We start from the raw sequence: 24605 nt of genomic DNA, 5'->3' as shown, positions 1-24605 counted from the left end.
GTGGTGTCTTCCTGCATTTTCAGTCATTGTGTAACACGCAGAGATTGTGATTGGACACAGGACAGTTATACAATGTAGTGAGCCCAACCAGATTATAAAAATCCTCCTTCGGTATGTCTGCATCCTTTCAGGCTGCGGCTTGCCGCTCGGGCTGTGGCACTGAGCATCGGCCGGGAGAAAGGCGGTGGAGGAATTGGCTGGGACGGTGTCTAGAAGTTGATACAGGTTTCTGGAGGTAAGAGCTGCTTTGAATTCAGATGTCAGTGGGGATGATTACAAAAATTCAACTGCTGTAGTGTGGGCATTACTAAGTAAGAAAACTTTAACCTGACAGCCTCAGGTTTTTAATAACTAAGTTTCAATATCTTAAATATTTGGGGACTTAATTTTTCATTTAAAAGTTGTTACCACTGTAGAGAGAGAGACTCAAAAGTATTTACCCTCTTTCCTATTTACCTGTAAACTTTGGCTTCCTTTTAATTTTTAAAATGGGAGAAATTTATGAGGTTTATATAGTAAAAAAAAGATTTTTAAGAAGGTTTGATCCCGAAAGTGCAGCATCTTGGTTAGTTTTTGAAAGTTTTGTGAATTCCAAATCTTTCATGTGAAGTGGAAATGAAATATTTATTTCAAGACAAGCCAAATAGATCAACTCAGTGTAAACTTTTTCAAGTGTGTAATCAGTTGCTGGTTTTATATTGCTTACTGGACTAAAATTGTTCTCTTTCAGCAAGGAGTGAGTATCTGTTTCAAAAGTAGACGTAGGAATGCCTAAGCCTTTGGAAAGGAACTTCGTATTCAGAGTTGAAAAAGTTGGCATGCTACCCTGATTTGCTTAATAAATGGAATTTTTCCTAGATGAGTCTCTAACTTCACCTTTGTTTTAATGTGATTAAGGTCTTGGAAAAAAGTAGCTTTCATCAAAGTGCCAAGTAGAAGTACAAAGAAAGCTGAGAAAAGAAGCAGTGTGTGTTCAGGTCGCTTTCTGAGTGCTGTGAAGGAGCTTAATGAACTGTGTATTAACATCCATAATAATGTGGAGGTAGCTGAATTCTTAGATTATTAATGCTCCACAGGGAGACTGTAAGGACTGTATACTATTATAAATCAAGTTAATGTGCACCATAAACAGTGAGGGAGGTATACTGTGCTGCAAGTAAGACTATAAAGTAGCGATGTGTTGTATGAAGAACAGTGATTCGCTATTTCGTACCTAGAGAACACTGCGGGTGTCATTTGATATCGGTCACTTGATGTCAAGGTGTAAAATTGTTATCTCCTAGATGTTGCTTACACATCTTTGAGATGTAATCTTATGGCTTCTTCTGTATACTTCTCTTGGTCTTCATTAGGACTCTGCTAATGCAGACCATTGTGTACGCATTGATGGGTTCTCCTGTGGCGGATGGTGCACACGCTGCATGGAAATTTGGCAAAACTGTTGCCTATTGGAACAGTAAAATGAGGCAGTAATGGGGTGAAAGATGAGTGAGGAACAGCTTGACCAATAATGTTCTTGACAAAATGTACCTTCAGGTTGACCTATAAGTGGAAATACTTGTATTTCAGATATTTTTGTTTAGAATCACAGCCTAAATAAACTTTTTTAATAATTTGAGTAACCAAATGTAGCTTTTTAAAGCTGTGAGATCCTTTGTTAATGTCTCATTCAGCTGGATTTAAGTCCTCTTCTCAACAAGCTCTTTCACACAGGAAGTTAATGAGATTTAGCTAATGTGCTTTAAATCAACGGAAGGTTTGAGCTCGGCGTAACTTTCCTGTGCATCTTTGTGTAGACATGCCCTAATAACGTTGGTCAGTTGTTAAGACGTACTATTCTGGATGGCAGTCAAAATACCAACTACTTAAAAATTCATTAGTGCCTACAACGAAAGAATATGTTTGTACTTTGAAGACCTACTTTGAAGTGAAGCGAGAAACTAACTCAGGACCGAAACTTCTTAAAGTGCCTGTCAACTCTTGTTTTTTAGAACCCAAATGGTAGGAAGTTTAGGCATATTTAAAATAGCAGTACTTTGTCCGCTTCTACTGCGGGTAAAGGGAAATGATGTCTTTTTGTGAAGTGTTGCATTAGCAATTTGAAGTATACTTTTCTTTTTTGAGTATGGATGTAGTTGGCTCTTGGAGGGGGGTAATCTCTGTAGCCTTTAAGGACACGGTAGTATTTCGGTGCAATTTCATTTCATGGGAAGAAACTCTGGGTGCAAGAGGCGCCTGCTAAAGACAAATCACGAGTAGTTTTCAGACCAAAGAGGCTCAGTTTCAAAATAGCCTGAGGAAAAGCTCTACTTAAGACTAAAGCGGGAAGATGGTTTTCACATGTAGCAACAGAAGATTAAGCGCGGGTGCTGTGCAGCTTTTTTCATGTCTGTAAGATGGTCAAAATCCCTTGGAAGGTTGAAAAAATGCCCTTCAAGCACACATACGTATCTGGAACAGTTTGTGGGGTAGAGGACCTTATGGGCGCCATATCCAAGTCCCAATCTGGAGATGTGATACTCATGACCAGCGCTGTGAAGCAACTGAACTTGTGGTTGTGGGTCTGCAGACAGTACTTTGATTGCATCATGTTAGGTGCTTGCTGTGCTTTATTAGCCTGGCTGATGAGATACTCGTTTATGAATCCTTTGAAATGGGGAGGACCTTTTTGCTTCGTAGGAAAGCATCAAGCGACTTTTTGGACAGCTTTGAGTAGCAAAGTTGCCACTCTTTTGATCACTTGGAATTTGGTCGTGAATATTTTTAAACCTCCTTGATAATGTATTGTTTCATTTTTAACAATTTCTCAGGAACAGTTTGTGAGGCTTACTGTATTTATGCTGTTAAATAGCACATGGGAACAGCTATGACAGGCAGGCTGGAGACCGAAAGGGGGGAATCTTGTTCTGAGGTTCTTCTAGTATTAAAAATAGCATAACTCGGGACTTGTAAAAGTGTGGACAGATAGAAATACAAACCGCAGTGCCTGTGGCTCCCATCTGATGCACAGAAGACAAGGTGTGTCTAATAATAGGAAGAGGAGTCTTTGATTATTTTTTTTTAATACCTTAATGGCACAAAATCAGTACAGAAATTTTGTGCAACGGGCTTAACTAGAGCCAATAGCAATCTGAAGAAAGCTGCCTTTCCATAATTAACTGGGATTTGCCTTGCTTTTGTGTTAAATTGTGTGTGTGGCCGGGGGTAGCCGTACCCTGTAAGTAAACTTGTCTAATTGGAGCCTCCACAAAATTCCCTAATTGTCTGCAGTGCCAGTCCTGAAAGCGCAGAAGCACTCCTGTTTCCCTAATCGGTTTGGTACAGTGTTTTGGTGAAGGAGTTTCTTTCAAAACTTCCCTGATCTGTTGGCATCCATCCTGCCGCCTTCTGCAGTCATCTGCATCTCCCTGGATACTCTCGCGCCGGTCCGAGCCGTGTGTCTGCCTGTCCCCCTTCCCTGCGTCTCTTGGGGAACGTCGGCTGGCAACCAAACTGTGAGTAGCTCTGTCCCGCAGCTTGGGGTTTCTTTTTAGTATGTCCCTAGTACTGTAGAGTAGTATTAGCTGCTTGGCCTAAATGTGCTTTCTTAAACTAAAAAAAGTAAATGTGGTGCGTTTGTTACTGGCTTAAATTCTCCATAGCTGTCCAACGCTACAGGAACTGAGAGTTTATCTTTAGTCGCAGTCTCCAGCGTGCCAGTGCTCACAACCAGCTCTGCAGTGCTCACAATATTGGGTATGAGTGAGCGAAGGGGATTTTAAAACTGGTTTTATCTTCTGGTCAGACTTGGTACATTTTAACAATAAATCATCCTGATGTGCAGGCATTCCAGGTCCCTTTCCACATCTCTGTTGTGTGTCTGTTGCCAAAAGTATAATCTCGGGCATCGAGGATGCCTCCATTTGTATTTAAACCCATCGTGTGCTTGAGTTTCAGAAATGCCGAACACTTGAAACTGCCATTGGAGGTGGTCAACTCCAGATGTGCTGCTGCAGCTCAGGTCATTTGCCTTAAGTGTTTTAAATTTATTTAAAATTTAGGTGAAGCTAACCTTGGTTGAGGTAGGGTTGGACAACTTCTGGCTGAGCGTCATCTCTGCTTGCAGGAGAAAGTTGTTATTCACATAAGTCTGACAGCTAATTACAAATAATAAATTGAAGATTGTAATTAAGCTGTCACCTTAATTTGATTCTAATCTCCTTAGTGTATGCAACAGACTGAGCTCTCTTGGCTCTTCAGCCATCTGTAAAAGCCAGAAAGGTCCTGGGCTGGATCTGACACCGCTCCTTCCTCGGGGCGGTGCGACATGTGCCTACCAGGTGGCATACCTACAGGAGTGCTGCGGGGAGCTTTTCCCTCTGTACGCTCTAAAGAATGTGTTGTTTCATCACCAGCTTGTTTTAGAACCACACCTGTTGTGCTTCCTTTACGAATGTTTCCCTTCCACAGACCTGTAGAGCCACCGAATGTAGGTCAGTTCCTGATTTTTCCACGGTCAAGGTGGAGAGGGGAGGACCACAGGTACTGATTAACTAGTTAATTCTGTTTGACACTTTTACTATGCTAAGAGATAGGAGGGAGTACACTTAACTTCCAGACTAGCTTTTGCTAGACTTTTTACTAGACTTTTAACTCTTTCGCCAGCTGGTTTACTTCTATCCTAGATCTCCTCCGGCAGAACTTAGTGTTGGAGGGAAAACAATACAGCAAACCACAACTATAAGGTAGCCAATTTCCATTTGTCTTTGCAGACAGTTCTGCCCATTTATAGACCGGTAAAACATTTGAGATTGTCCAGCAGCTTCTGGCTGTGGCTGTGGTTTTAGAAGACCTGGTACCAGTTCTAAAATGCTGCGGCCCCATCACACGAAGCTCGAAAAGAGGTTGCTGAAGTTGTGTTCAAACTTTGTGCTCGTTACTCATGTTTATCTGCTCAGGTTTATGCTGGGTCAGCTGTCTCCTGCCCTCTCAAAGCGGCAGCACAAATCAATACAGAAAGTCTAAAGTATTTTGGGTATTATCTCTGTATGGTGGGCCTGGCTCAGTTGATAGAAATTTGAGATCCAGTTGGAATTTGGAAAGACCCTCATGGTTTTAGATATTTTTTGGTTTGAATTTGGAAAATAAGGAAATATGTAGAGCTGCTTCCCTCTTCAACTTCTGGGGGGGGGGGAAGCCCTGCATCAGTCTTACACTTTGGAAAACCAGTAATTTTCAGAGTTGAAAGTCAGTGTAACAGTCATGGGGGAACCTGAAGTGCAGACTAAGCTTCTTCCAAAGGGTTAACCTCGAGCTCTGCTACTTGCAAATGTAGGGCAATGAACGTTATAATACTGACAATATATCCTGAGCACAGCATTGCTGCCGGTCTGACACCACCTGACAAATTGTGGACTATTCTAATGGATGTTAGAAACAACAAAACCCAAACAAACAGAAAAACCCCAGCAACTTATTGCCCCAAGCATGTTGCAGCCTGGAGGTCGGGTTGGTTTTGTTTTCCCCAACCTTTGCTTTGCCAAGCTCTGGACTCCAATGTTAAAGGCCCTCCGACATAGCACTGTACAGATGAATACCATCACAGCAAATCTGAATATTTTTTTGTTATTTGTCAGAATTGATAAGGAAGAGTAGGGAACATTTGTAGTGTGGTTCAGCCAGGAACTAGGTAAAATGATGCTGCTTTAAAAAAAAAAGTAATGAATGGATGGGAGAAGACGTATTACAATTGCCTACTGCTTTAATGGGGTTCATGGTCCATTTTTCCTTTCTGCGTTAATAAGCTCGTTATGTATATCTGTGTCTTCTTTCCTGCCCAAGTTAACTCTTGAATCTAGTAAGGGATGAGTTTTCAAATTATTTTTTAGATAAACTTGCATGCAGTTTGGTACCTTGTGAAACAGAAACTTTTTGTGCAGCCTGTCTTGGTACGTGGGCAGATTTCTCTGTAGGAAAACCTTTGTTGTATACTTCAGTGAATGTTTTTATTTGTGGCAGAGGTTCCGGAGTAATGACTTGCAGGCAGAAACTGCAGGGAGAAGAAAAGTAGGTTTAATTACAGTCTTGCATTGTACATCTCCATCTCTGATGGTTTTTTCTTTCAGTGAACTTTGAAATGCATTGGAACTTGTTTAAACAAAATAGGAGCTCCCTTGGTAAAGTAGAAAACGTGGTATTAGTGGTCACAAAAATGCAAAGTGTGAGAACTACCACGTTGTGTCAAACCAGACACTCTCGTAGCTTTGTGTCCTGTCCCGATGGTACCAAATCTGGAAGATTTAGGTGTTGGAGAAAAGGCAAGTGTGTCGAAGACCCAGAGTGGCCTTTCCCCAGCTATGAGGGTTTTCCTCCCGTGAACTTGCACCTGGACTATCCCCTGCAGTAGGCTATTTGTCTAAATACTAATCTTATCTAAAGCATTGTAAACCCGTGTCAGCTTTTGGCCTTCCTGGGTTAATCATGTATGAGCACTGCAGATAATTTGGTATAGAAAGAGATGAATGTTAATCAGTATCCTGGTGGAAATTTCACTTCTAGCCTTTCCATTTGATCCAAGGCAGCAGATAACTCGGTGTACTGTGTGTACCTAGCTGGTGTTGAATGAGTTTTATCGCTTTTTACATGGCTTTTCAGCTTCTGATCAGTTAAATGTGTTACAGAGAGCTATAAAATACCTGAGTCATCTTATTTAGCTGTGCTCAGTTGGTGGGATAAGAGGTCTGATAAAAAAGACTGATATCTTTCAGATAACCTGATCTCCTGCCGCCTAAAGATTTCTGTTTCAATTTGACACTTATGATTGCAGAGTAAAAGTATTCTGAAAATCTCTGATTATCATCTGTGCCATAAAGTCCAAGTTAATTTGCTGAGTAGAAGCAAGAAGTTTTTCTTGAACCGCACAACCCCCCCCCCGACACAGGTAGGTGGGTGTAGTGTTTGTGTGCGTGTAAATGAGTGTACACAAGCACACACTTCCTCTCTCTAGGGAAGGGAGCAGTTGAGGCTATTTTTGCCTGTTAATTTGGAATCACTTGTCCATCATCATCTGGGAACCCTCATCCAAACACTATTGTTATAGCTGTTGTGTTTCAGCTCTCAAGAATTAATACACGGCACAGCTTACTTGTGTGCTCTCCTGATGCAATTCATAAGAACAATTCGCGGGGAATGATCACATCTTCTTTGAGGAGATAGCAGTCTTACTGTTTTGCAATGCGAAATAAAATAGGATTATATGGTCTTTTCTTTTGCATCGGTGGAGATGCTAGTTAATGCTAACTAAGAGGCTTAACATGCCAGCGTACCGTAAACCAGATCTCCTCAATGGCAGGTTTCCTGCTGGTGTAACTCTTACGCTGGTGTTTTATTGGCATGGCTGCGTTTGTGAGGGAGGTGTAATTCTGCCCTTTCCCTTTTCCTTTCCAATCTGAGATGATAAAGCTGCCAGACTAAACTACGCCCGTCTCCATCACTGATTTTCTTGGAGAATAAAATATGTCTACATTGACAGAAAAAGGCAAATGCTTTTCTTTTTTTCTTGTGTGCTTGAAAAAAATCTCTTTTGCCTCTACAGTAAAAGCAAACAAACCCCTCAAAAAAAAACCCAAAAAACCCCAACAAACAAACCCATCCCAGACACCCCCACTGCCCCCAAATCTTTAACTAGTATCTGTCTCTTGGTCCTCTCTAACGTGTCCATGTCACCTCTCAGACCTGCACAGGCAGCCCTGAGGCAAATGTTCCTGTAGAGATTTGGCCAGTTCTCTGTGCACAAACTCGGAAGCAGACAAACTAATTTCAAGTTGCTGTTGATGTCTGGAGATCTGTGCTTTTGAAGGGGAAGTCTGTGATTACTGTAAAAATGGGAATGCCTTTTTTCCGGAAGAGCATGACGGTCAGTACTCGAACTGGTCTTCTCCTTCAGTCTTAGGCTCAAGTGAGAAATAATTACGCTATCTTAATATTTACTTTAAGAAGCAAGTCGTAATTAACCTCTTATTTGAAGGCACTACTTTCCATTACATTTTGATTTAATTAGGAGTGCTTCAAGGCTATCTCAGTGCCCAAGTAGTATTTCTTACGTATGTGTATTTTCTCTCTTGAACAGTTACATCGCTTTGAAAGATTGATATCTCTATCACCTCAAGTAACCAGAATTTTCTAGCAAATGGGCAATTAACAGCTATTAAGAGGTTCTAAAATATTAGTCCTCTGTAATTTTTCAAACAGTCCTAAATTGCCCCTAGCAGAAGGGTCTTTGTCAAGTTTCATTGTTACTGCAATTACAGTAGAGGTTCGAGCTGCTGATGTTTTCCTGAGGGGTGATTTGGAAGGGAGGCTGAAGAAAAAACCCAAACCCTACTTGTTTGCTTTCTAATGTGTACATAACTGTGTGTTTTGAATGTCCATTAGCTGCGTTTCCACCTCTAGCAATTAAGTTGAAAATGTCATTAACTTGCTTTTGAAGTAACGCCAGTGTGCAGTGAGTTTCGCTTCTTGATTGTGTTCCTGGTTTTGCAGAAAATTTCACTTGATACGGTTTTGAAAAGGCCATTTTTCAGGTTCTATGGTCTCCTTTCATCTGTAGCTGAGCTTGTTTCACCCGCAGTGTCTGCAGCTGCACTTTCTTTTTTGAAGCTCAGTAACCACAAGTTGCAAAACTTGTTTTTTTTGAAAAATTTTCTATGGTCTGTTGGAAGTTTAGGTTAAAATCTGTTAGTTCATGTTCCTTAGTCTTGGAAATGGATGTGTGGATGACCCTGGACTGGCAGGTCTAATTTAAGGAACAAATGTGGGAAAACGATACTGTAGTGACCCATCTGGGAAAACAAAAGAGAGCCAGTAAGCTGTACGATCTTTCCTGTTCCTGTGCCAAAACAGTAGTGATACTGATTAAAATGCAATTTTATCCTGAAGCAGTTGCTTCAATATCATCAGGCAGATTACTTTGAACGTCCCCTACGGAACTGGGATAATTTTGGGTGAGGGTGTTCAGCAGAAAGGGCTGTTTTTGTCTGTCTGAAATAGGCTGACTGCAAGTGCTTCACTGTCCATCTGGTTTAAGCTTCCTGGGTGCTTTTTATTTAAAAATGAGTTGTTTGAAGAGGAAGGATTTAGGTATACAGAGGTGAACTTGTGGGTAGGTCTTCAAATATACAGTCTTTGAAGAAGCACGAGTGTTGTTTGCAATGGATGTTCAATAGCAAGCTGTTCTACATCGCTGCGTGGCTGGAGTCCAGGCGTACCTTGTTCCCAAAAAGTTCTATGGAAGTGACTGTGAAGTAGAAACAACACCAAAGTTTCAATGTACTACTAATAATTGAAGACCACAAGAGAAGAATGAGAGAATAGTCACACTGTTCCCATTGTGAAAGAATTTAAAATACCGTCAGCTTTATCTTTAAGCGGTAATCTGCTAATTATCAAATCAAAAAAGAATGGTAAGAGTGGGTGAGTCATGAGCATGAAAGGGAACCAAGGCTGCGGGGCATGTGTGTTTGTACATATATCTTAGGTAATCAAGAAAAAAATTAATTTCTGTCTTCAATTCTAGGTGCCATTGATGCTAACGATACTTAAAAAAGCAACCCTAATGTCCCAGCTGGATTCCTGAGCACTTTTGTGATTCCTGGAGGTGCTGCTGTTTAAATAAGAAACTGTCCTTAGTACTTGGCCTGTCGTCGCAGAAGCATCCGCTTGGGTACTGCATGCAAGTCCTTGACATTCTGGAAACGATGGGGATTGGTAAGAATACCACTTCGAAATCAGTGGAGGCGGGAGGCTCGACAGAAGGCAAATATGAGGATGAATCTAAACATCCCACCTTTTTCACCCTGCCTGTAAGTAACACGTTCAGGTACTCCATAGTCAAGCTCAGTGTGAATCAGTGAATAGCGCTTTGTTCTAATCATGCGGTACAAAGCCTTCATTTCCACAAGTAGTTAGTAAAACCCCTTTTGCCGCTTGTTATTGTGTATATATAAACACGGTCAATTATGTTGTCTGTAGTTGTTTGACTTCTGCGGCCCAAAGCAGTGCTGTTTGCGGGACATGCAATTCCCCAGGCTGTTTATGATTAGGACAATTAACTGTCCTAGTGCAGAATGCGCTGGTCCCCAGTACGTCCTGAGTTACTTGACTAAGAGTAGCAGGCAACAGCAAGGACACATTTGTTTGTCTTTATAGAATGGTTTAGGTTGGAAGGGACCTTGAAGATCATCTGGTTCCAGCCCCCCTGCCCTGGGCAGGGACACCTCCCCCCAGCCCAGGTTGCTCCAAGCCCCGTCCAACCTGGCCTTGAACACCTCCAGGGATGGGGCAGCCACAGCTTCTCGGGGCAACCTGCCCCAGGGGATCACCACCCGCACAGGCAACAGTTTCTGCCTCATATCTCATGTAAATCTCACCTCTTCCAGTTTGAAGCCATTCCCCCTCGTCCCATCACTACATGTGTTTGTAAAAAGTCCCTCCCCAGCTCTCCTGTAGACCCCCTTTAGGGTACTGGAAGACGGCAATAAGGTCTCCCCTTTTTCGCCTTCTCTTCTCCAGGCTGAATAACCCCAACTCTCCCGGCCTGTCCTCCCAGCAGAGGGGCTCCAGCCCTTGGAGCATCTTTGTGGCCCTCCTCTGGACCTGCTTCCAACAAGTCCATGTCCTTCTGATGTTGAGGGCTCCAGAGCTGGGACTTCTTTAACTTCCTCAGATTTTCAGTTGTATCGTTCTGTTGTACATGTCTGCCTCTTCGGAACTCTTCCAGTCAACTGCTGCTGGTTTCCCCCCACCTTCAGTTAATGCTGTCCAGGCTTTGAGGAGCTGTATGTGATGGCTTTCAAGTGTCTGTATGTTCCTAGCCATGCTGTTACAGAAATGATTGCCTGCCATGCTTGTAATGTTTTCTGACAAAATGTCAAAGGCAGATGTCAAGGGGAAAAAACCCTGAGTGACACGAGGTATGACTGCAGAGAAAATGTTTATTTTAACACCGTGTGTTTCTTTTCTTGTTTTTATTTTTAAGGTTGTGATAAATGGTGGAGCAACATCCAGCGGTGATCAGGATACAGAAGACACAGAGTTGATGGCCATCTATACGACGGAAAATGGCATAGCAGAAAAGGTACGTATGTAGTGGTTTCCTTGTAGCTGAGAACTCATTCTTGCTTTTTCAGTTTTATTATTTGTCCACACTAGTTTTCCTTGTCTGAAAGATTTTCTTTCTCTAATCAGACATGCTGACGTGCAGATTGAGATCAGGCTTGGGGGAGTTTTGTCCTCATGACTCTTGTGGTCACATATTTTGGTTGCAGAATGTGGGGAATGACTCAGCAAATGTTAGAAGCACTTAATGCACTTTGACCTGCCACCGAAAGTCATAATATGCAATTTTTTGATTTCTTCATTTCCATTGGCCTTTTGCATGATTTCCCTGATAAGGTCATTCTGTTCTTCAGTGCTTAACTTTTTCTGCATTTCATCAAGTGAGCTGGTGGTGGTGAAAACCTTAAAAAGTGGGATCTTTCCCAATTTCTTCCAAGCTCCAATCTCATAAACTTAATTTTTCTAGTCCTTTTTCCAAGTAGGGGACTGCTTATTATCGTTAAGTGACAGCTTTATGAATGAATTTCAGGTCATTCATAAAAAGCCTAGAACATTTTTCCTTAGAATAATGATGATTGTATCTTAGCTATTCAAGAAGACCCAGTTGAGGCCTCAAAGGAGACCTCAACTTGTGATTTTTTTTCCAGCTTTTTTCTCAATTCCATCGTTCCATGAGCCTGTTCAGTAATAATAATCATCATCATCATCTTGCAAGCAGGGATGGTGTGAATCTGAACTTGTGTTTAAAATAAGGAAGAAAATTGCAGTAAATCTGCACAGCACCTTTTTCTGAAACGTTTATATCTAATTGGCTTTGTGGTTAAGCCTTATCTCCGAAAAGCTTCAATTTGACCAAATGTTTCAAATGTCCTAACTGAAACAAGAACAAAACTCGCTTTGTTCCAAGCAAGGGCATCATGATGCTCATTTCTTTGAGGCTGTAACTTCTGTTAGGGCAAGGATGACAGCAGAACATGTAGTTAAGGTTTTCTAACTCGGACATCAAAATTCACTTCTGAATTTCAGATTTAAAATATACCCTGAGCAGGTGATTCTGACGGAGTTCTTGCAGTGTTACATTTCAGAAGAATGTTATGAATGCCAGGGATGTGCCTTCGCATACTCTCTCTCTTACAGAAAGCCTGCCTGTATGTCTCAAATACATTTCTACTACCATCTTGATCATGCTGATATTTTAATGGACAAATTTTGGCAACCATTGACATGCATATGCCTGTGATGGCTGATTTTTGGAGCGTGCTCAGACTAGCGTGGAGAGAGACAATCTGATAAAAGGCTTGAGCAAAAGGTGTTGGGATGAAATTGTGCAACTGAGATTAGCGATCTCTAGACATTAAAGCATGTCTTCATGGCCTGTTTTTACCAAACGAATATTTTTCTCCCTTCCACTTGATCCATGCGATCAAAATTGCAAATGATGGATGATAATTCACTTTGGAGAGAGGATGAGCTTTTAATCAATGAGGTTTGCTTGAGTTAGTTTTTTCTGTGGCCTACGATGAATGAACAGCAAAAGGAGGGCTGTAGCAATTAACAGCCTCATGTGTTAAGATAGCATTTCTGGTAATCCAGGCAAACCGCCTGCTTTTCACTTAACATAAGCGTGTGCGTAAGGCATGTTTGTTCTTGGCTTTCCATTCCTCTTGAGAGATGATTCACCAAAAAAGCAAATGAAAGACTTTGTATAAAAAGCCTTTAACAAAGAGGACTGAAATGTACTTAATTGCTGGAGGATGCCCAATGCTTATGTTGTCTCGCAATGTTTGTTAGCTGAAACAATAAACTATTAGCACATGAGAAATAACTGTATTGCTGCATCCCTATAAAATAAACAATACTGTGTTGCTTATTGCTTAATAGAATTCATTTGAACATGTCAGCTCTTCATTTAAGGTATTTCTCTGAAGGTGTTATTCCCTGCAGTTAATCAGTTTTCTTTAGTCCTTCCCACTAGTACTTGATAACAGAGCCTTCCTCCTGCGCTGTTGTTGGTGTTTGCTTCTTTGGATTTTGGGGTAGGTTTGTAGGTTGGTTTGGTTATTTTTCTTTTTCCCCCAACATTTTGCACCATCTTTATCTTTGTCTCATTTTTCCCCCCTATTTATACTTTTCCTGTGCTTTTTTCATTTTTGTCTTGTCCCACCTTTGGCCAATTAAAAATAAAAAAGAATTAGTCTGTGATCGGTGTCTCATTCAAAAAGGTGGAGTTCGTTCCCAGCAATTCCCTACAGTGTACTATGGCATACTTGGCAAGCACCGGCACACAGTCAGTGTGTTAAACCAGCAGGCACATGCTGGAGATAGGAAAGGGCCAGTGGCTAACCAGTGACTTATCAGCAGGGTAGCCAGATCTTGCCCTACCTCTCAAAATTTCTCATTCTTCAGTCTTGGTCTCTTTTGTGGCAGTTCCCTTTAGCCGTTATCTGCTAAAGGTTTGATGAAGGTGAAAGCTTCCTCTTCCAAAGCAGAGTAAGTCTGGCTTTTGGAAGGAATGAGGAGTATCTTGGATTTGTATTTTTTAATCCAACCACTTTGCTGCGTAGGACAGACATTGCTATGACAACTACGCCTTAAAGTTTGAAATTCTTTTGGTAGAAAGACCTATAAGCTTCACTTTCGGTAGGAGAGCTTAAAGTGGTTGGTAGTTGTTGATCTGTGCCGAAAAAGAGCGCTCTCTGTGCAGTGGACAAGTTGACTTGTTCCTAGGCTTGGTGCCATCTGATCTTTTTGTTCTTTGCAGGCAAATGTAGGCATAAATGTAATCACAGATGGAAAGTTCTGAAAGAATTAATAAACTTGCTGCATGTGCCAATGATTTCCTGATAGAAACGGGTCATCGTTTCTGATATTTGCTGCCCAAAGATGGGGAATATAGGTAGTGTGTTGTAGTGTAATATAATAGATGGGCAGGTGGAGAGGTTAAGGAATGTACTTGGTGCAACCTCATCAGTCCTGGGAAGACAAATTAGTGTTTGGCACTAAGTGGAACATTTAGGTAGCTACTGGTATTGGTCTGGCAAAGCTAGAAAAGAGGGCAAAAGATGGGTTTTTAAAAGGCAAGGGCCAAAACAGAGCCACCAATCTGCACAAATCACTGACTGGATTTTTAGAACCTGGTATCCTGCATGGGAACACCACAAACTTTGAAAATCCCATTTCTGTCCATTCTTGGAAGGAGTAATGCAGGTTGCTCCATGCACAGTGATGGGTGTTCCGTCTTTTCACGCTGCAGTCAGGTGGGGAACTGTCCCCAGTTTGTTCTCCTAAATCTGTGCTGCTATTTGGGTGACACCAGCAAGCTAACGTTGATGTGATTCGTGAAGCAAACGGTTAATTTCTCCTGATACTCTTTGTTCCTACCTCGGGGGCAGATGTTGTAACCATTCTTACTCTTCCTTCATGACCTCTGCCTCTCTGTAAGTGTATGGTGACCTCTTCGTGGAAAAGTTGAATTAAACAGGCAGTATCACTGGTGAGCAAAGTTCTCAGGTGGAGCATATGTTGCAGTGAAATTGAGGGGAGGCGAGGCAATCATACACATTTTATTTTCTTTTTTAATATATGTACATGTATAGTCTCTGGGGAATGGTTAACAAAACTGCTTTATAACAACAGAAGGTATCACAGGGCCTTCTCTGGGTGAATGTTTGTTTTCCTGAGCAAGTTCTTAGAAGAATCCTCTAGTGATGATGAACTGCCTGATGTTTGTCCATAACTATGTTGGCAGTTGAGTCTTATTCCTTCTGCCTGTCTTCGTGGGTCAGCCGCTTTGTGCCCTGCCTTGGATCCACCCGTATTTGCATTGGCATGAGGATGTACACATTTTTTCCCAAGTTCCAGTTAGAGACAAGACATATACACGTTTACTAATGCTCAGGGCTCTGCCTCCAGTATGAGGTGAAGCTCTAAAACTCCAGTTCCTGATTATTATTTTTTATTTGTTGTTTTTGAGAGAATCAGGTCAGGAAGAGTGGTCTTTCACTTTTCAGTCAATGAAAAAATGACATTGGTACTGCAAATCAGCAAGATGAGTTGTGCATTGAGCAATTTCCCGTATTCCTCTATAACCCTATAGGTTAGGACCTATACCTTATTTAAACTAATCCTGGTGAGCAGATTGCTCGGTGCTTAACATCGTTTAAAAGAGCCTTCTGAAATTAGTGTTTCTATATTTTGCTTTTCCATTGTAATACTCTCAACCTTTCTATAGCGGTGTGGTTATTTACACGCTCTGAATTTGAATTAACCCAGTGGCATTTGTTTTCCCAACAGAAATTGGAGGTAAGAGGGAAGTACCATGGGTCATCTTGGCTTCCCTGACCTTGCAGATGATCAACCAAATGGAGATTATCTAAGCATAATCTGTGGATGTGTTGTGATTTTTGAAGAAGTAAAGACCATTTGAGGCAAAGTCACGAGTCTGGCAAAGTTCCCGGTCTTTGTGTAAGGCTACTTCACATGAGTTTGTTATGTTCTAGTGTGGATTAGGTCAGAACAGCAGTTATATAAGGTATTTTTTTGGATAATTGAGCTGAAATGATAAAATCTGATACTTCCTCCTGCTTTTGTTGTTGGTATTTGGGCTTTGGAGCATTGTGTTTTTGTTCTCAGGAATTTCAAAACCAGAGCGCTTGAATGAAATGATTCCACTTAGTTGTGAAGAAGAAATGATTGAGCTGAACCTTGTTTTACTGGAATATCTGCAGGGATTTTGATGCGTGTATACGTGTGGTCGGTTGTGTGTTAGCTCTCTGCAAATTAGGGCACATGGTAGGCCAGAATGTGGTCTCGCTTAAATTCCTGCAGGCTTGGAGGAAGTCCGGTTGACTAATAAATTGGCCGTGGATGTATTCAGTTATAATGTTTCGTATCTTTCTGGACTACTTGCATGTGAGGTGGAAGCAAAAATAATAAATCTTGTGGCTAAAAAAGGTTAACCAGGATTGAAACTGAGTAAGAATTAAGCAGGGAAGCGATTACCGTAATAAGGAACTTTCTTGCCTCTGATTTTGGTCTCTTATGCCAGGATAGCCAGTCTGCTTCCAAAATAGCCATTGTTGACTCTTCTACTTAGTTCTAATTCTTTCTTTCATTACTCTTTTTTTTTTTTTTTTTTTTTTACATAAACAGTTCTGTCATAATAATCCCATTTTTTGGGCACCTTTTGGCTGTCAGATCGGTTATATCATACACGAGCAATTGTGTTAGTATAAATAAGCAGGGAACAGCTTATAAAAGTGAATGTGTTTGGTGCAAGTTCAGTAGCTACAGCTGGAGATGAGCTCATTACCAGAGGTAAAAGGCTTTAAAAATGTAACATATCAGCATTGCTTGGGAGTATACTACCAGCCTTGGAGTATCTGGGAATTCCCCGATAGTTGGAATTCAGTTTATTCACATGTAACAGTAACCTGCTGTTGTCCTTTGTGTCCTCCTCCACTTTTTTTACCCTCCCTATCAAAATAGAGCTCTTTGGCGGAGACGCTGGACAGCAGTGGCAGTTTAGATGCACAGAGAACTGACATGATTTACACTATCGAAGACGTTCCTCCTTGGTATCTCTGCATATTTTTGGGGTTACAGGTATGTTTCGAAACGGCTATAGTGTTTTTCTGGGTAACTTCTTTTAAAGCTTTTTTAGCATTTTCTGTGTAGTTTGCTGCATTTGTGTATGTGATAATTTTATTCTTCCCACACTCACACATGTTTGAAGGAAGTGTTAAGATAGTTTCGTCTGAAGTTGATCAGAAAGATTACTGTGTTGATAATGATCTATATTACTGCTTGCTGGCTTATGCATTTGTGTGATTCATTTCAATATTTAGTCTCCTAAGCAGCTGTTAATAAATAAGTGAGCAAATGCTAAGTGGTAAGCTTCAGAAAGTTACATTTGGCACCCCTGGAATTAAAGACAGAGAGAGAGAATGGGTTAGTCCTGAAATCTTGAATATTAAAGCTGCTGCTGTAGCATTTTCAATTCTGCAAGCTCGATAGCATCATCCTGGACCTGTGGGCTGGATAGTGAGCGGAGTGGGCAAATTCTGCACTCCTTGGAGTGAGAGCCTGTGCTTCCTGCACCGAGTAGGACTGCAGTGGTGAGCTGGACCCTGCTCCCAGCTCGGCCGCTCGCTTGTGTGAAGCAGAACAGCTCATTTCTTCTCCTTTCTTTCTCGAATGGTAATAATATCTGTCCCACAGGAATGCTGAGAATTTGTTAATATCTGTAAAGTATGTTGAGATCTTCAAACAAATACATTCCAAAGCATCCTTTTTATTTCTGCCTTTCCTCAAGGACGGCCAGTTCTGCAGGGATTATATTTTTACTTGCATTGTTGAATATGGTGACTCTTGTTCGTTTGCTTAATGTATTTTGATTGAAAAAGAATTAATGAGTACCTAGTTTCTGGTGCTTGTGAGCTTATTTGCTGCCTGGTTTGTATGTGCTTTAAGTTCATTTGTGAGCTAATGGTTTTTCACATGGTTGAAAGTGAATGGAGTTATTTAACTGCGTTTCTGAGTTAGAAGCTGTTTTCAGCACAGTTACCTAGATACCTCCTCGTCAAGAACAGTAGCCATGTAGCTATGTAAATAACCTAGTTTATCCTACAGAAATAGTGATCATTAGCAACAGAAATAGTGATCATTAGCAACAGACTAGTGGTAGCTCGACGTGGAACGAAAATACTTGAAGAAATGCTTAGGACCAGGAAGTGAGAGCTTTGGTGGATAATTCAAAAGCAAAAAATAACCAGTGCAAAAGAAAAGATGGTGATAAATTTATTTACTTGCTAATGTTGGCTGCAGTATTAACAAAATACTTTTCTCTTCACAGCATTACTTAACGTGTTTCAGTGGAACTATAGCAGTGCCCTTTTTGCTAGCTGATGCCATGTGTGTTGGATTTGACCAGTGGGCTACCAGCCAGCTGATTGGGACCATTTTCTTCTGCGTGGGCATCACTACGTTGTTACAGACAACTTTTGGGTGCAGGTGAGATTTGGGACCTGTTTCTGGTTGCTGAGATGGCGATAAGACTAGGCATCTGTTGGGATTTCCAGGATGCAGTCTGAGATCCAAGAGGTAGTGAGTCTATTTTCAAAGGATAAACATGAAACGCAAGATAGTAGGTGAAATACAGGGCAGTTAGGGAAAGCTTTTGAAATGCTGCTCCCAAAAAAAGGTGGATCTGCAATCAGAGAAGGCATTCCAAGAGTAAGAAAATACAGCAGGGGCAGGGAGAGGGGAGAAAGAGGATGGAAATCCATGAGGACAGAGAAGGTGGAAGTGTTTCTGGGGGAAGGGAAAAATTTACACACTTTGGTAAAGAGGGACTAATTTGGATATTTTTATTAGTTTCTTGAATGACACTGTATTCTTGCAAATATGGAGGTGGTTGTGATTAGTCCTACAGCAAATTTTACGGGAACAAGCGCACAGTGCTTGTCAAATTAAAAAGGTAGGGCAAAACCATGAGGGTAATTTTTTATTCTCTGAAATGTCTATGTTAACTTCTAACACAAACAGATCGTTTGTATTTGTTAGTTGCACTCAGTTGCAGGGAATGATTCTTCCTTGAGTTGGGAAGAAGCACGTACGTTAGTGTGGCCTTACAGGGATGTCTGTACCTCTCCTTTGGACTGCTCTCCTTAGGAGGATGCAGGAGACCAATTCAGGTGTTAGCAAATACTTGTAAAAATCCGGTGTTGGTAAGGACAGGATGTTGTAAGTTTTATTAACGTGAGGGTAAATCTTCTATAAAAATGTGCATTCTACAGTAAACACTGCAGAGAGATGTTTGACACGTTTACTTAAGCGTTTGTTGACTCTGCCTGTGAGAACCAGGAATAGCTAAAACCTGCGGAGTTATTTCTGCATCTTCTTGAATAAACCGAGAGTGATAAGTAAAACCTGAAGGAAAGAGCATATTTTAAGAGTTTGCCCTCGTGTGGTTACTTGAATGGGTCATTTAGTTCAATTTAAGAACAATGAGCTGAAATCTTGCATTCCAATAGAAAATGGACAAACGCCCCCCAACATTTATCTAAGAAACAGAATCTTTGGGTGGAAAAATTATCCCAACAGGGTGCAGAAGGAAGCCGACAGTAGATCACTTACAGTTGTAGATCAGCTTTTAACCAAAAAATTTTCCAAATATTTCAGGTTTTCCAATGTAATCTTCAGTTGCTATTTTAGTTAACATTCTTGTCTTTTTTTCCTTTATAAAAGCCTTCCCTTTGTTATTTTTATTATGTCTCACTAAACTTATAAAATCATTCCGCTGTTTTGTATGAAAAGTTCATTCTGCTGACAAAACAGCATAATGAAAGTTCTTAAAAGAGACAATTTTCTTTCCCCAATGTATTTTCTTTTAGTCAAGACTACCTGCAGTTCATAATCATATTTTCTGCCTCATTGGCTCTTTGTGCGCAGAGGGCAGCTTGCCTTAGCTGTAATCGTAAATTTAATGTACCTCGTCTGGAAGGAGGCAGAGGAGCAGAGTTGTGCTCTCTCTTTTAATAGGAGTGATCTATTTTTTCCCCCATCTCCTATTTGTGCTTTATGTAGGGAGTCCAGGGATTGTTGACCTAGGCGGGAACTGGAAGATAATGGGATTTTTTTGTTCAACTTTGAGTGACTCCTCCCTGGATTTACTGAAGTTTAAAATTTTCTAATTTTGTAAGAAGTGCTGGGTTGTGGATGGAGATGAACTCAAAGGGGAGTTTGGTTTTCCAGTGCTACCCAGCTTTCTTCTTCTGCCTCAAATTTATCAGAAAAAGCTTCAGTTTTATGCTTCCTGAGACTTGCATCTCTTCACAGAACTAAAGTTTGTCATCATATTTTGGTTTTTTCCATAGCTAATTTTGGGCTCATTCTCTTTATTCCTTACTATAGAGTGATCTGGGGCTCTTGCAGAAACCAGTTGGTCCCATCAGTTTGAAATGCTCTGTTCCTTCGTCTAATCCCACCTCTGCCCTCTGTGGTGGTTTTTTTTTTTTCCTTTTCAGTGGCTGCTATGTGCACGTGTTTATATACTGAAGAGGCATTTGTGTTTGGGTCTTAAAATAAGCCAACCTGTATTTCAGGATTAAATTTCAGCCGTTCAATGTTTTATAACTATTTAACATGTGATTCTGATTGTATATAAGGGTGGGAATGGGATATACCAGCGATGTTCTCTAAATGAGATTTTAAAGTATTTATTGGCAAGTCTGTCAACTGCAAAGTATTTGAGTAAATAAAGCCACTACGGTTTCAAAAGGTCAAATTCCATGGTTTGAAGGCCCTTAAAGATGGATTTAGCTCAATTATGAGGTGGAGTTGTGGTCAATTTGGTACCCGTGCTAATTTTAGGAATTCAAGCTATTTATTAGATTATGTAATAAGCCAAAAGATTTGCCAAGGATTCGGGGTAATTAGTATGACTGAGACAACCAAATACAGCTTTAATATACCTGAACATTTTAGGTTTGCTGCTGTGCCCATCGCTACATTGTCTAAGCATTCTTACATCTGTGCGGCATGTTAAGATAACGAAGACATTTCCAGATGACTTCAACTGCTTAAAAAGCTCTGTCTTCACGAGGGCCCGTGCCAAAATTGAGCAACTTCCCAATTTAGACATGAAATTAAAATGATATCCCGGTCTTAAGCTGGTGGAACTTTACCCAGGTAGTAACGAACGCCTGGCTTAGCAATGGGAAAGGTGTTTCGTAAGTCATGTTCCAAACTGCAGCTGTCTCTTAAGAATGAGACTGAGCATAGTTGGCTGATTTGGAGTGATAAGTTAAAAAAAAAAAAAATCAATAAAAAGACTTCTCCCTTCTGCTTAGAAAAAAAACAAAAAGCTGTGTTTTGAGCCTGCTGGCCCTTTTGGTAAATGTTCCAGGTTAACTGTCATATAAAGGTTGAGCGGATAGCAAAGCGAGACGTGCTAAGACCATAGCATGCAGTATTTATGTAGGGTGTTTTATGTGATAAAAAACTTGCAGTCTGGACCTGAATCTCAGTACAACTGACTTCATCACTAGAGAATGTTTTTGCAATGTATATTTACAAAATCATTAGGGGGGGACAGAGTACTGTGTAGGTGGGATGGAGGAATAACAGCTTGTTACAGGTATTGCATATTTTGCCATGGGCACCAGCTTGCTCAGTTTGCTTAATGCACCTTGAAAAATAAGGTGAATCATTCACTCGTAGCTACCAACCATTTCTTCAGCAAAGATAAAGCTTTGATTTTTGCTTGAAGAAACTTAGAAGGGAATTGCATGCCAGTTGGGTGTGCTCAGATGGCTCGTGTATTTTATGAAGTTTGACTTTCTAAAGCAGTTTTCAACATTTGCGGTAGGTGGGTCAGGATTTTATATTGTTCATGGCCCAAACTCCTTCCCAATGGTAGTTCAACTGTTCTGACTTCCTGCCTGTGAACTTTACGACTACTGTTAGTAACATGCTTCTGGTTTGAACTCTGTTGTGTTAAGCATGTATAGGATTTTTTTTCCCCACAGATTATCCGCCCCCGCCCCCGCGGCCCCCTTCTTTGTGCCTTTTCTGATCTTTATCTGAATGTGCTACAGTTAGTTCTTTTCCCTTTACTGGTGCTTGCACTGGCATCGAGGCACTTCACTGGGGCTGTAAAACCACCATAAACGCAGTGCAGTAACTAGAGCCGCATGAGCAATTAAGTGTTCCACATGTTACAGTTTGAGATCTGCTATTAAAGAGAATCTTATTACAGTCCATTAATGACGGTATTTATAGAATAGTTCAAAGCGCATCTTCTCTGTAGTTAAGTAACATCTGGATATTTGTGGCATTATGCAAGCTACGGTTGATTCAATAAATGCGTAGTTGGTGCTGGTAGATGCTCTTTAGATCTTAAACCGTTTGGGAAGTGTAAACACCAATGCTAAGAATGTCATCTTGAAATTCTTGCAGTGTTTGTATTTATTGTTGGTAGCCACCTGGAACATCTAATCGGCTCTTATCGACCTAATAGTTATTTACACATACACTTGAAGATGAATGTATAAATGACTGTACTTCAAGTCATGCAGAGGGAAGGCATTGAGTACGCAGACTGCATACTGCTCTATCAAAGAGCCTTTTTAATGTGGCGGGACGGTAGAAGCTGCACGTTCAGCAGTCTGGCTGGCACTTGCATCTGTATCCTTGTTGTGCTGCTGAGTCAAAACCTTATATCAGTGTGTAGTACCTGCCTGCTGCTATCTGGTAATTATCTGCTAGAGGTGGTATATTGATAACTTCATGCATGTAGTGTCTTCTGTGAGATCTTTGGTTTTTGAAGTCTCCGTATTTCTATGGCTGTTCTTTTTAATAAGAAAGTCTCCTATTTGACATTTTTAATAACCCCCAGTAAAGGATGGCTTTGAGGATGAGTAACCACCTAACTGCAATTGATATCCTGACACGGTACCATAACACCGAGAAATGTCAGCATCTCTTCTTTCCTTTTCCACCAGGTTACCCTTGTTTCAAGCGAGTGCTTTTGCATTCTTAGCACCTGCTAGAGCAATACTCTCCCTGGAGAAGTGGAAATGTAATAATACAGGTAATTGTTGTTTATGCTTGTTCAGGTTTGAGTGACAAATGACCCAGATCACATGTAGTCTGTCTGCCAAAGCTTTTCATATGGGAGCTGGAAGTAATGAGCAGGGAATATGAAAAATTCTCTCCTTTTGAAATGTTAGAACTCTGTGCCTTGGGAAAAGATTCCTAAAAATGCCCTTGTGGAATTCTGCTTCTGTTTGTTGTTTGTTTTTTTTTTTTTAATATAAAAAATGCTGACAAAAGAAATCTAGCAGTAGCATAAAACAATTCTTTTATTAACAATGTAGAGAAAGGCTGAAGGATTTCACAAATGTTCCTTTCCAGTATTTAGAAATAATAAGTCCCATGGAGTCATTTTAAGTTGAGTAGTGGGATGTTTGAGCAATGTTCAGCATCGCCTCGAGACCAGTATTTTTACCTGTTTAACTCGCACCTGAAGGGTCTTGCAGAGCAAGCTTTGACAATATTTGGATCTTCATTTTAACTTTTTCTTTGCCAAGGTCATCATCCTGAAAGGTTTTGAATTTATTGAGAGTGAAAATGTGCAGTAAAACTGGTTTGGTAGGGGGCTTTTGCTTTAGCTTACGCTGGAAAACTGATGTGGAAACAGCTCTGGCAGTTTGCTTTTTAATGGGGTGTAGTTATTCAGTACTAAGGCCGTGGGCAGTGCAAGACAGCCGCAGAGAAGCTGGTGGCTTGCTTCTAACTAAAGTTCTTCCTGGGGGGGTCTTTTGATTCTCTAATCATTTATATTGTTTATGTGTTTATACATCTTTTTTGATTCACTTGCAACCATCTAATTAGTTTTCCTTATGTTTTTTGTGTAGAAAACTTAGCTTTGAGCATTCCCGTTTTCTCACTGGGGCAGTCAGATTTAGCTACTGGGAAATAGCATGTGAGTTTCGGTGCCCAAGAGGTAAAGGCAAACCACGGTGCACTTTAGGAGCGCTAGCTGTGTTGGATATTCCTGTGCGCCAAAATGTGCTGGTATCCTAATACACAACTTGTTGCAATAAAACACTCTCTGATACCCTTTGATGACAAGGCAATTTTTTCCACTACTTCAGCTTTTCAAAAAGAGCTTTTGCTGCATCTTGCTCTTGAACCTTTTAACCTTCAAAAGGTGTCAGCTGGGGTTGTTACCACGGGTCAATTCATCGTTCAGCGAGTGACCTAAATTGGTGAACAACAAGCGTTGGAGTGCTTGATTCCTAGTGTGCAGTTGAGTAATTCTCCATTCATCCGTTTATTGGAGTGAGAAAAGAATCCCTAATTGACCTTTCTTTCTGAAAGTTATGATTTTTTTCCACTTTGGTACAGTGGGTAAAATTAGTGGTTAGCTCTTGGGGAGTGTAAGCATGTTATTACTTGATTTGTAGCATTGCAGAACTTTTATTCTGCATGAATCAAGGCTCATTTGTCAGACACAGCTTAAGGAGAGATTTGGTTTGTATTAAGTGATGGGAAAGTGGCTGAGAAATAAATACCTGTGTTTTTTCTTTTCTTCTGTTTGTAAGATATAACAGTTACAAACGGAACGACGGAACTACTTCACACTGAACACATCTGGTATCCCAGAATACGAGAGGTAATGTAGGAGTAGCCTTTAGCTGTTGATGTGTCCAATTCCAGTTAAGTTTCTCACCTAACCCTCTGTGTGTTCCTGTCTTTATTTAAGTTGGTAATTTCTTGTGTCACTGCAATTTTCATTTGAATATATTCCTTTACTCATTTCACGGAAGTCTTCATCTTTTCAACTTGTCCATTGCTGGAGAGCAAATACGAGGAGTTAGTTACTACATTCCAAAAGACGCGCAGTAGAACGCACAAGCGAGACGAATACTCTTCTTGTAACACGTTGTGATTTGTACTCGCTGGTAGCAGCAGTTCAGCTGCTGCCAGACCAGGCGCCTCCCGTT

General features: G+C 40.8%; 1 protein-coding gene across 1 annotated transcript in view; it reads left to right on the top strand.

Moving 5' to 3' along the window:
• Positions 1-9555: 9555 nt before the first annotated feature.
• SLC23A2 (solute carrier family 23 (ascorbic acid transporter), member 2) overlaps positions 9556-24605 on the top strand; it is a 28722-nt gene continuing 13672 nt past the window's right edge. Inside the window, exons 1-6 of the mRNA XM_009880093.1 lie at positions 9556-9839; positions 11015-11113; positions 16582-16698; positions 17948-18105; positions 22599-22687; positions 24204-24274. Coding sequence (XP_009878395.1) covers positions 9708-9839; positions 11015-11113; positions 16582-16698; positions 17948-18105; positions 22599-22687; positions 24204-24274 — 666 coding nt within the window. The 5' untranslated portion in view covers positions 9556-9707. The remainder of the gene's footprint in view (positions 9840-11014; positions 11114-16581; positions 16699-17947; positions 18106-22598; positions 22688-24203; positions 24275-24605) is intronic.

Source organism: Charadrius vociferus, unplaced genomic scaffold, assembly GCF_000708025.1.
Source record: "Charadrius vociferus isolate BGI_N301 unplaced genomic scaffold, ASM70802v2 scaffold1442, whole genome shotgun sequence".
In the NCBI taxonomy this organism is placed as follows: Eukaryota; Metazoa; Chordata; class Aves; order Charadriiformes; family Charadriidae; genus Charadrius; species Charadrius vociferus.
This window is presented reverse-complemented; position numbering and strand designations above follow the sequence as displayed.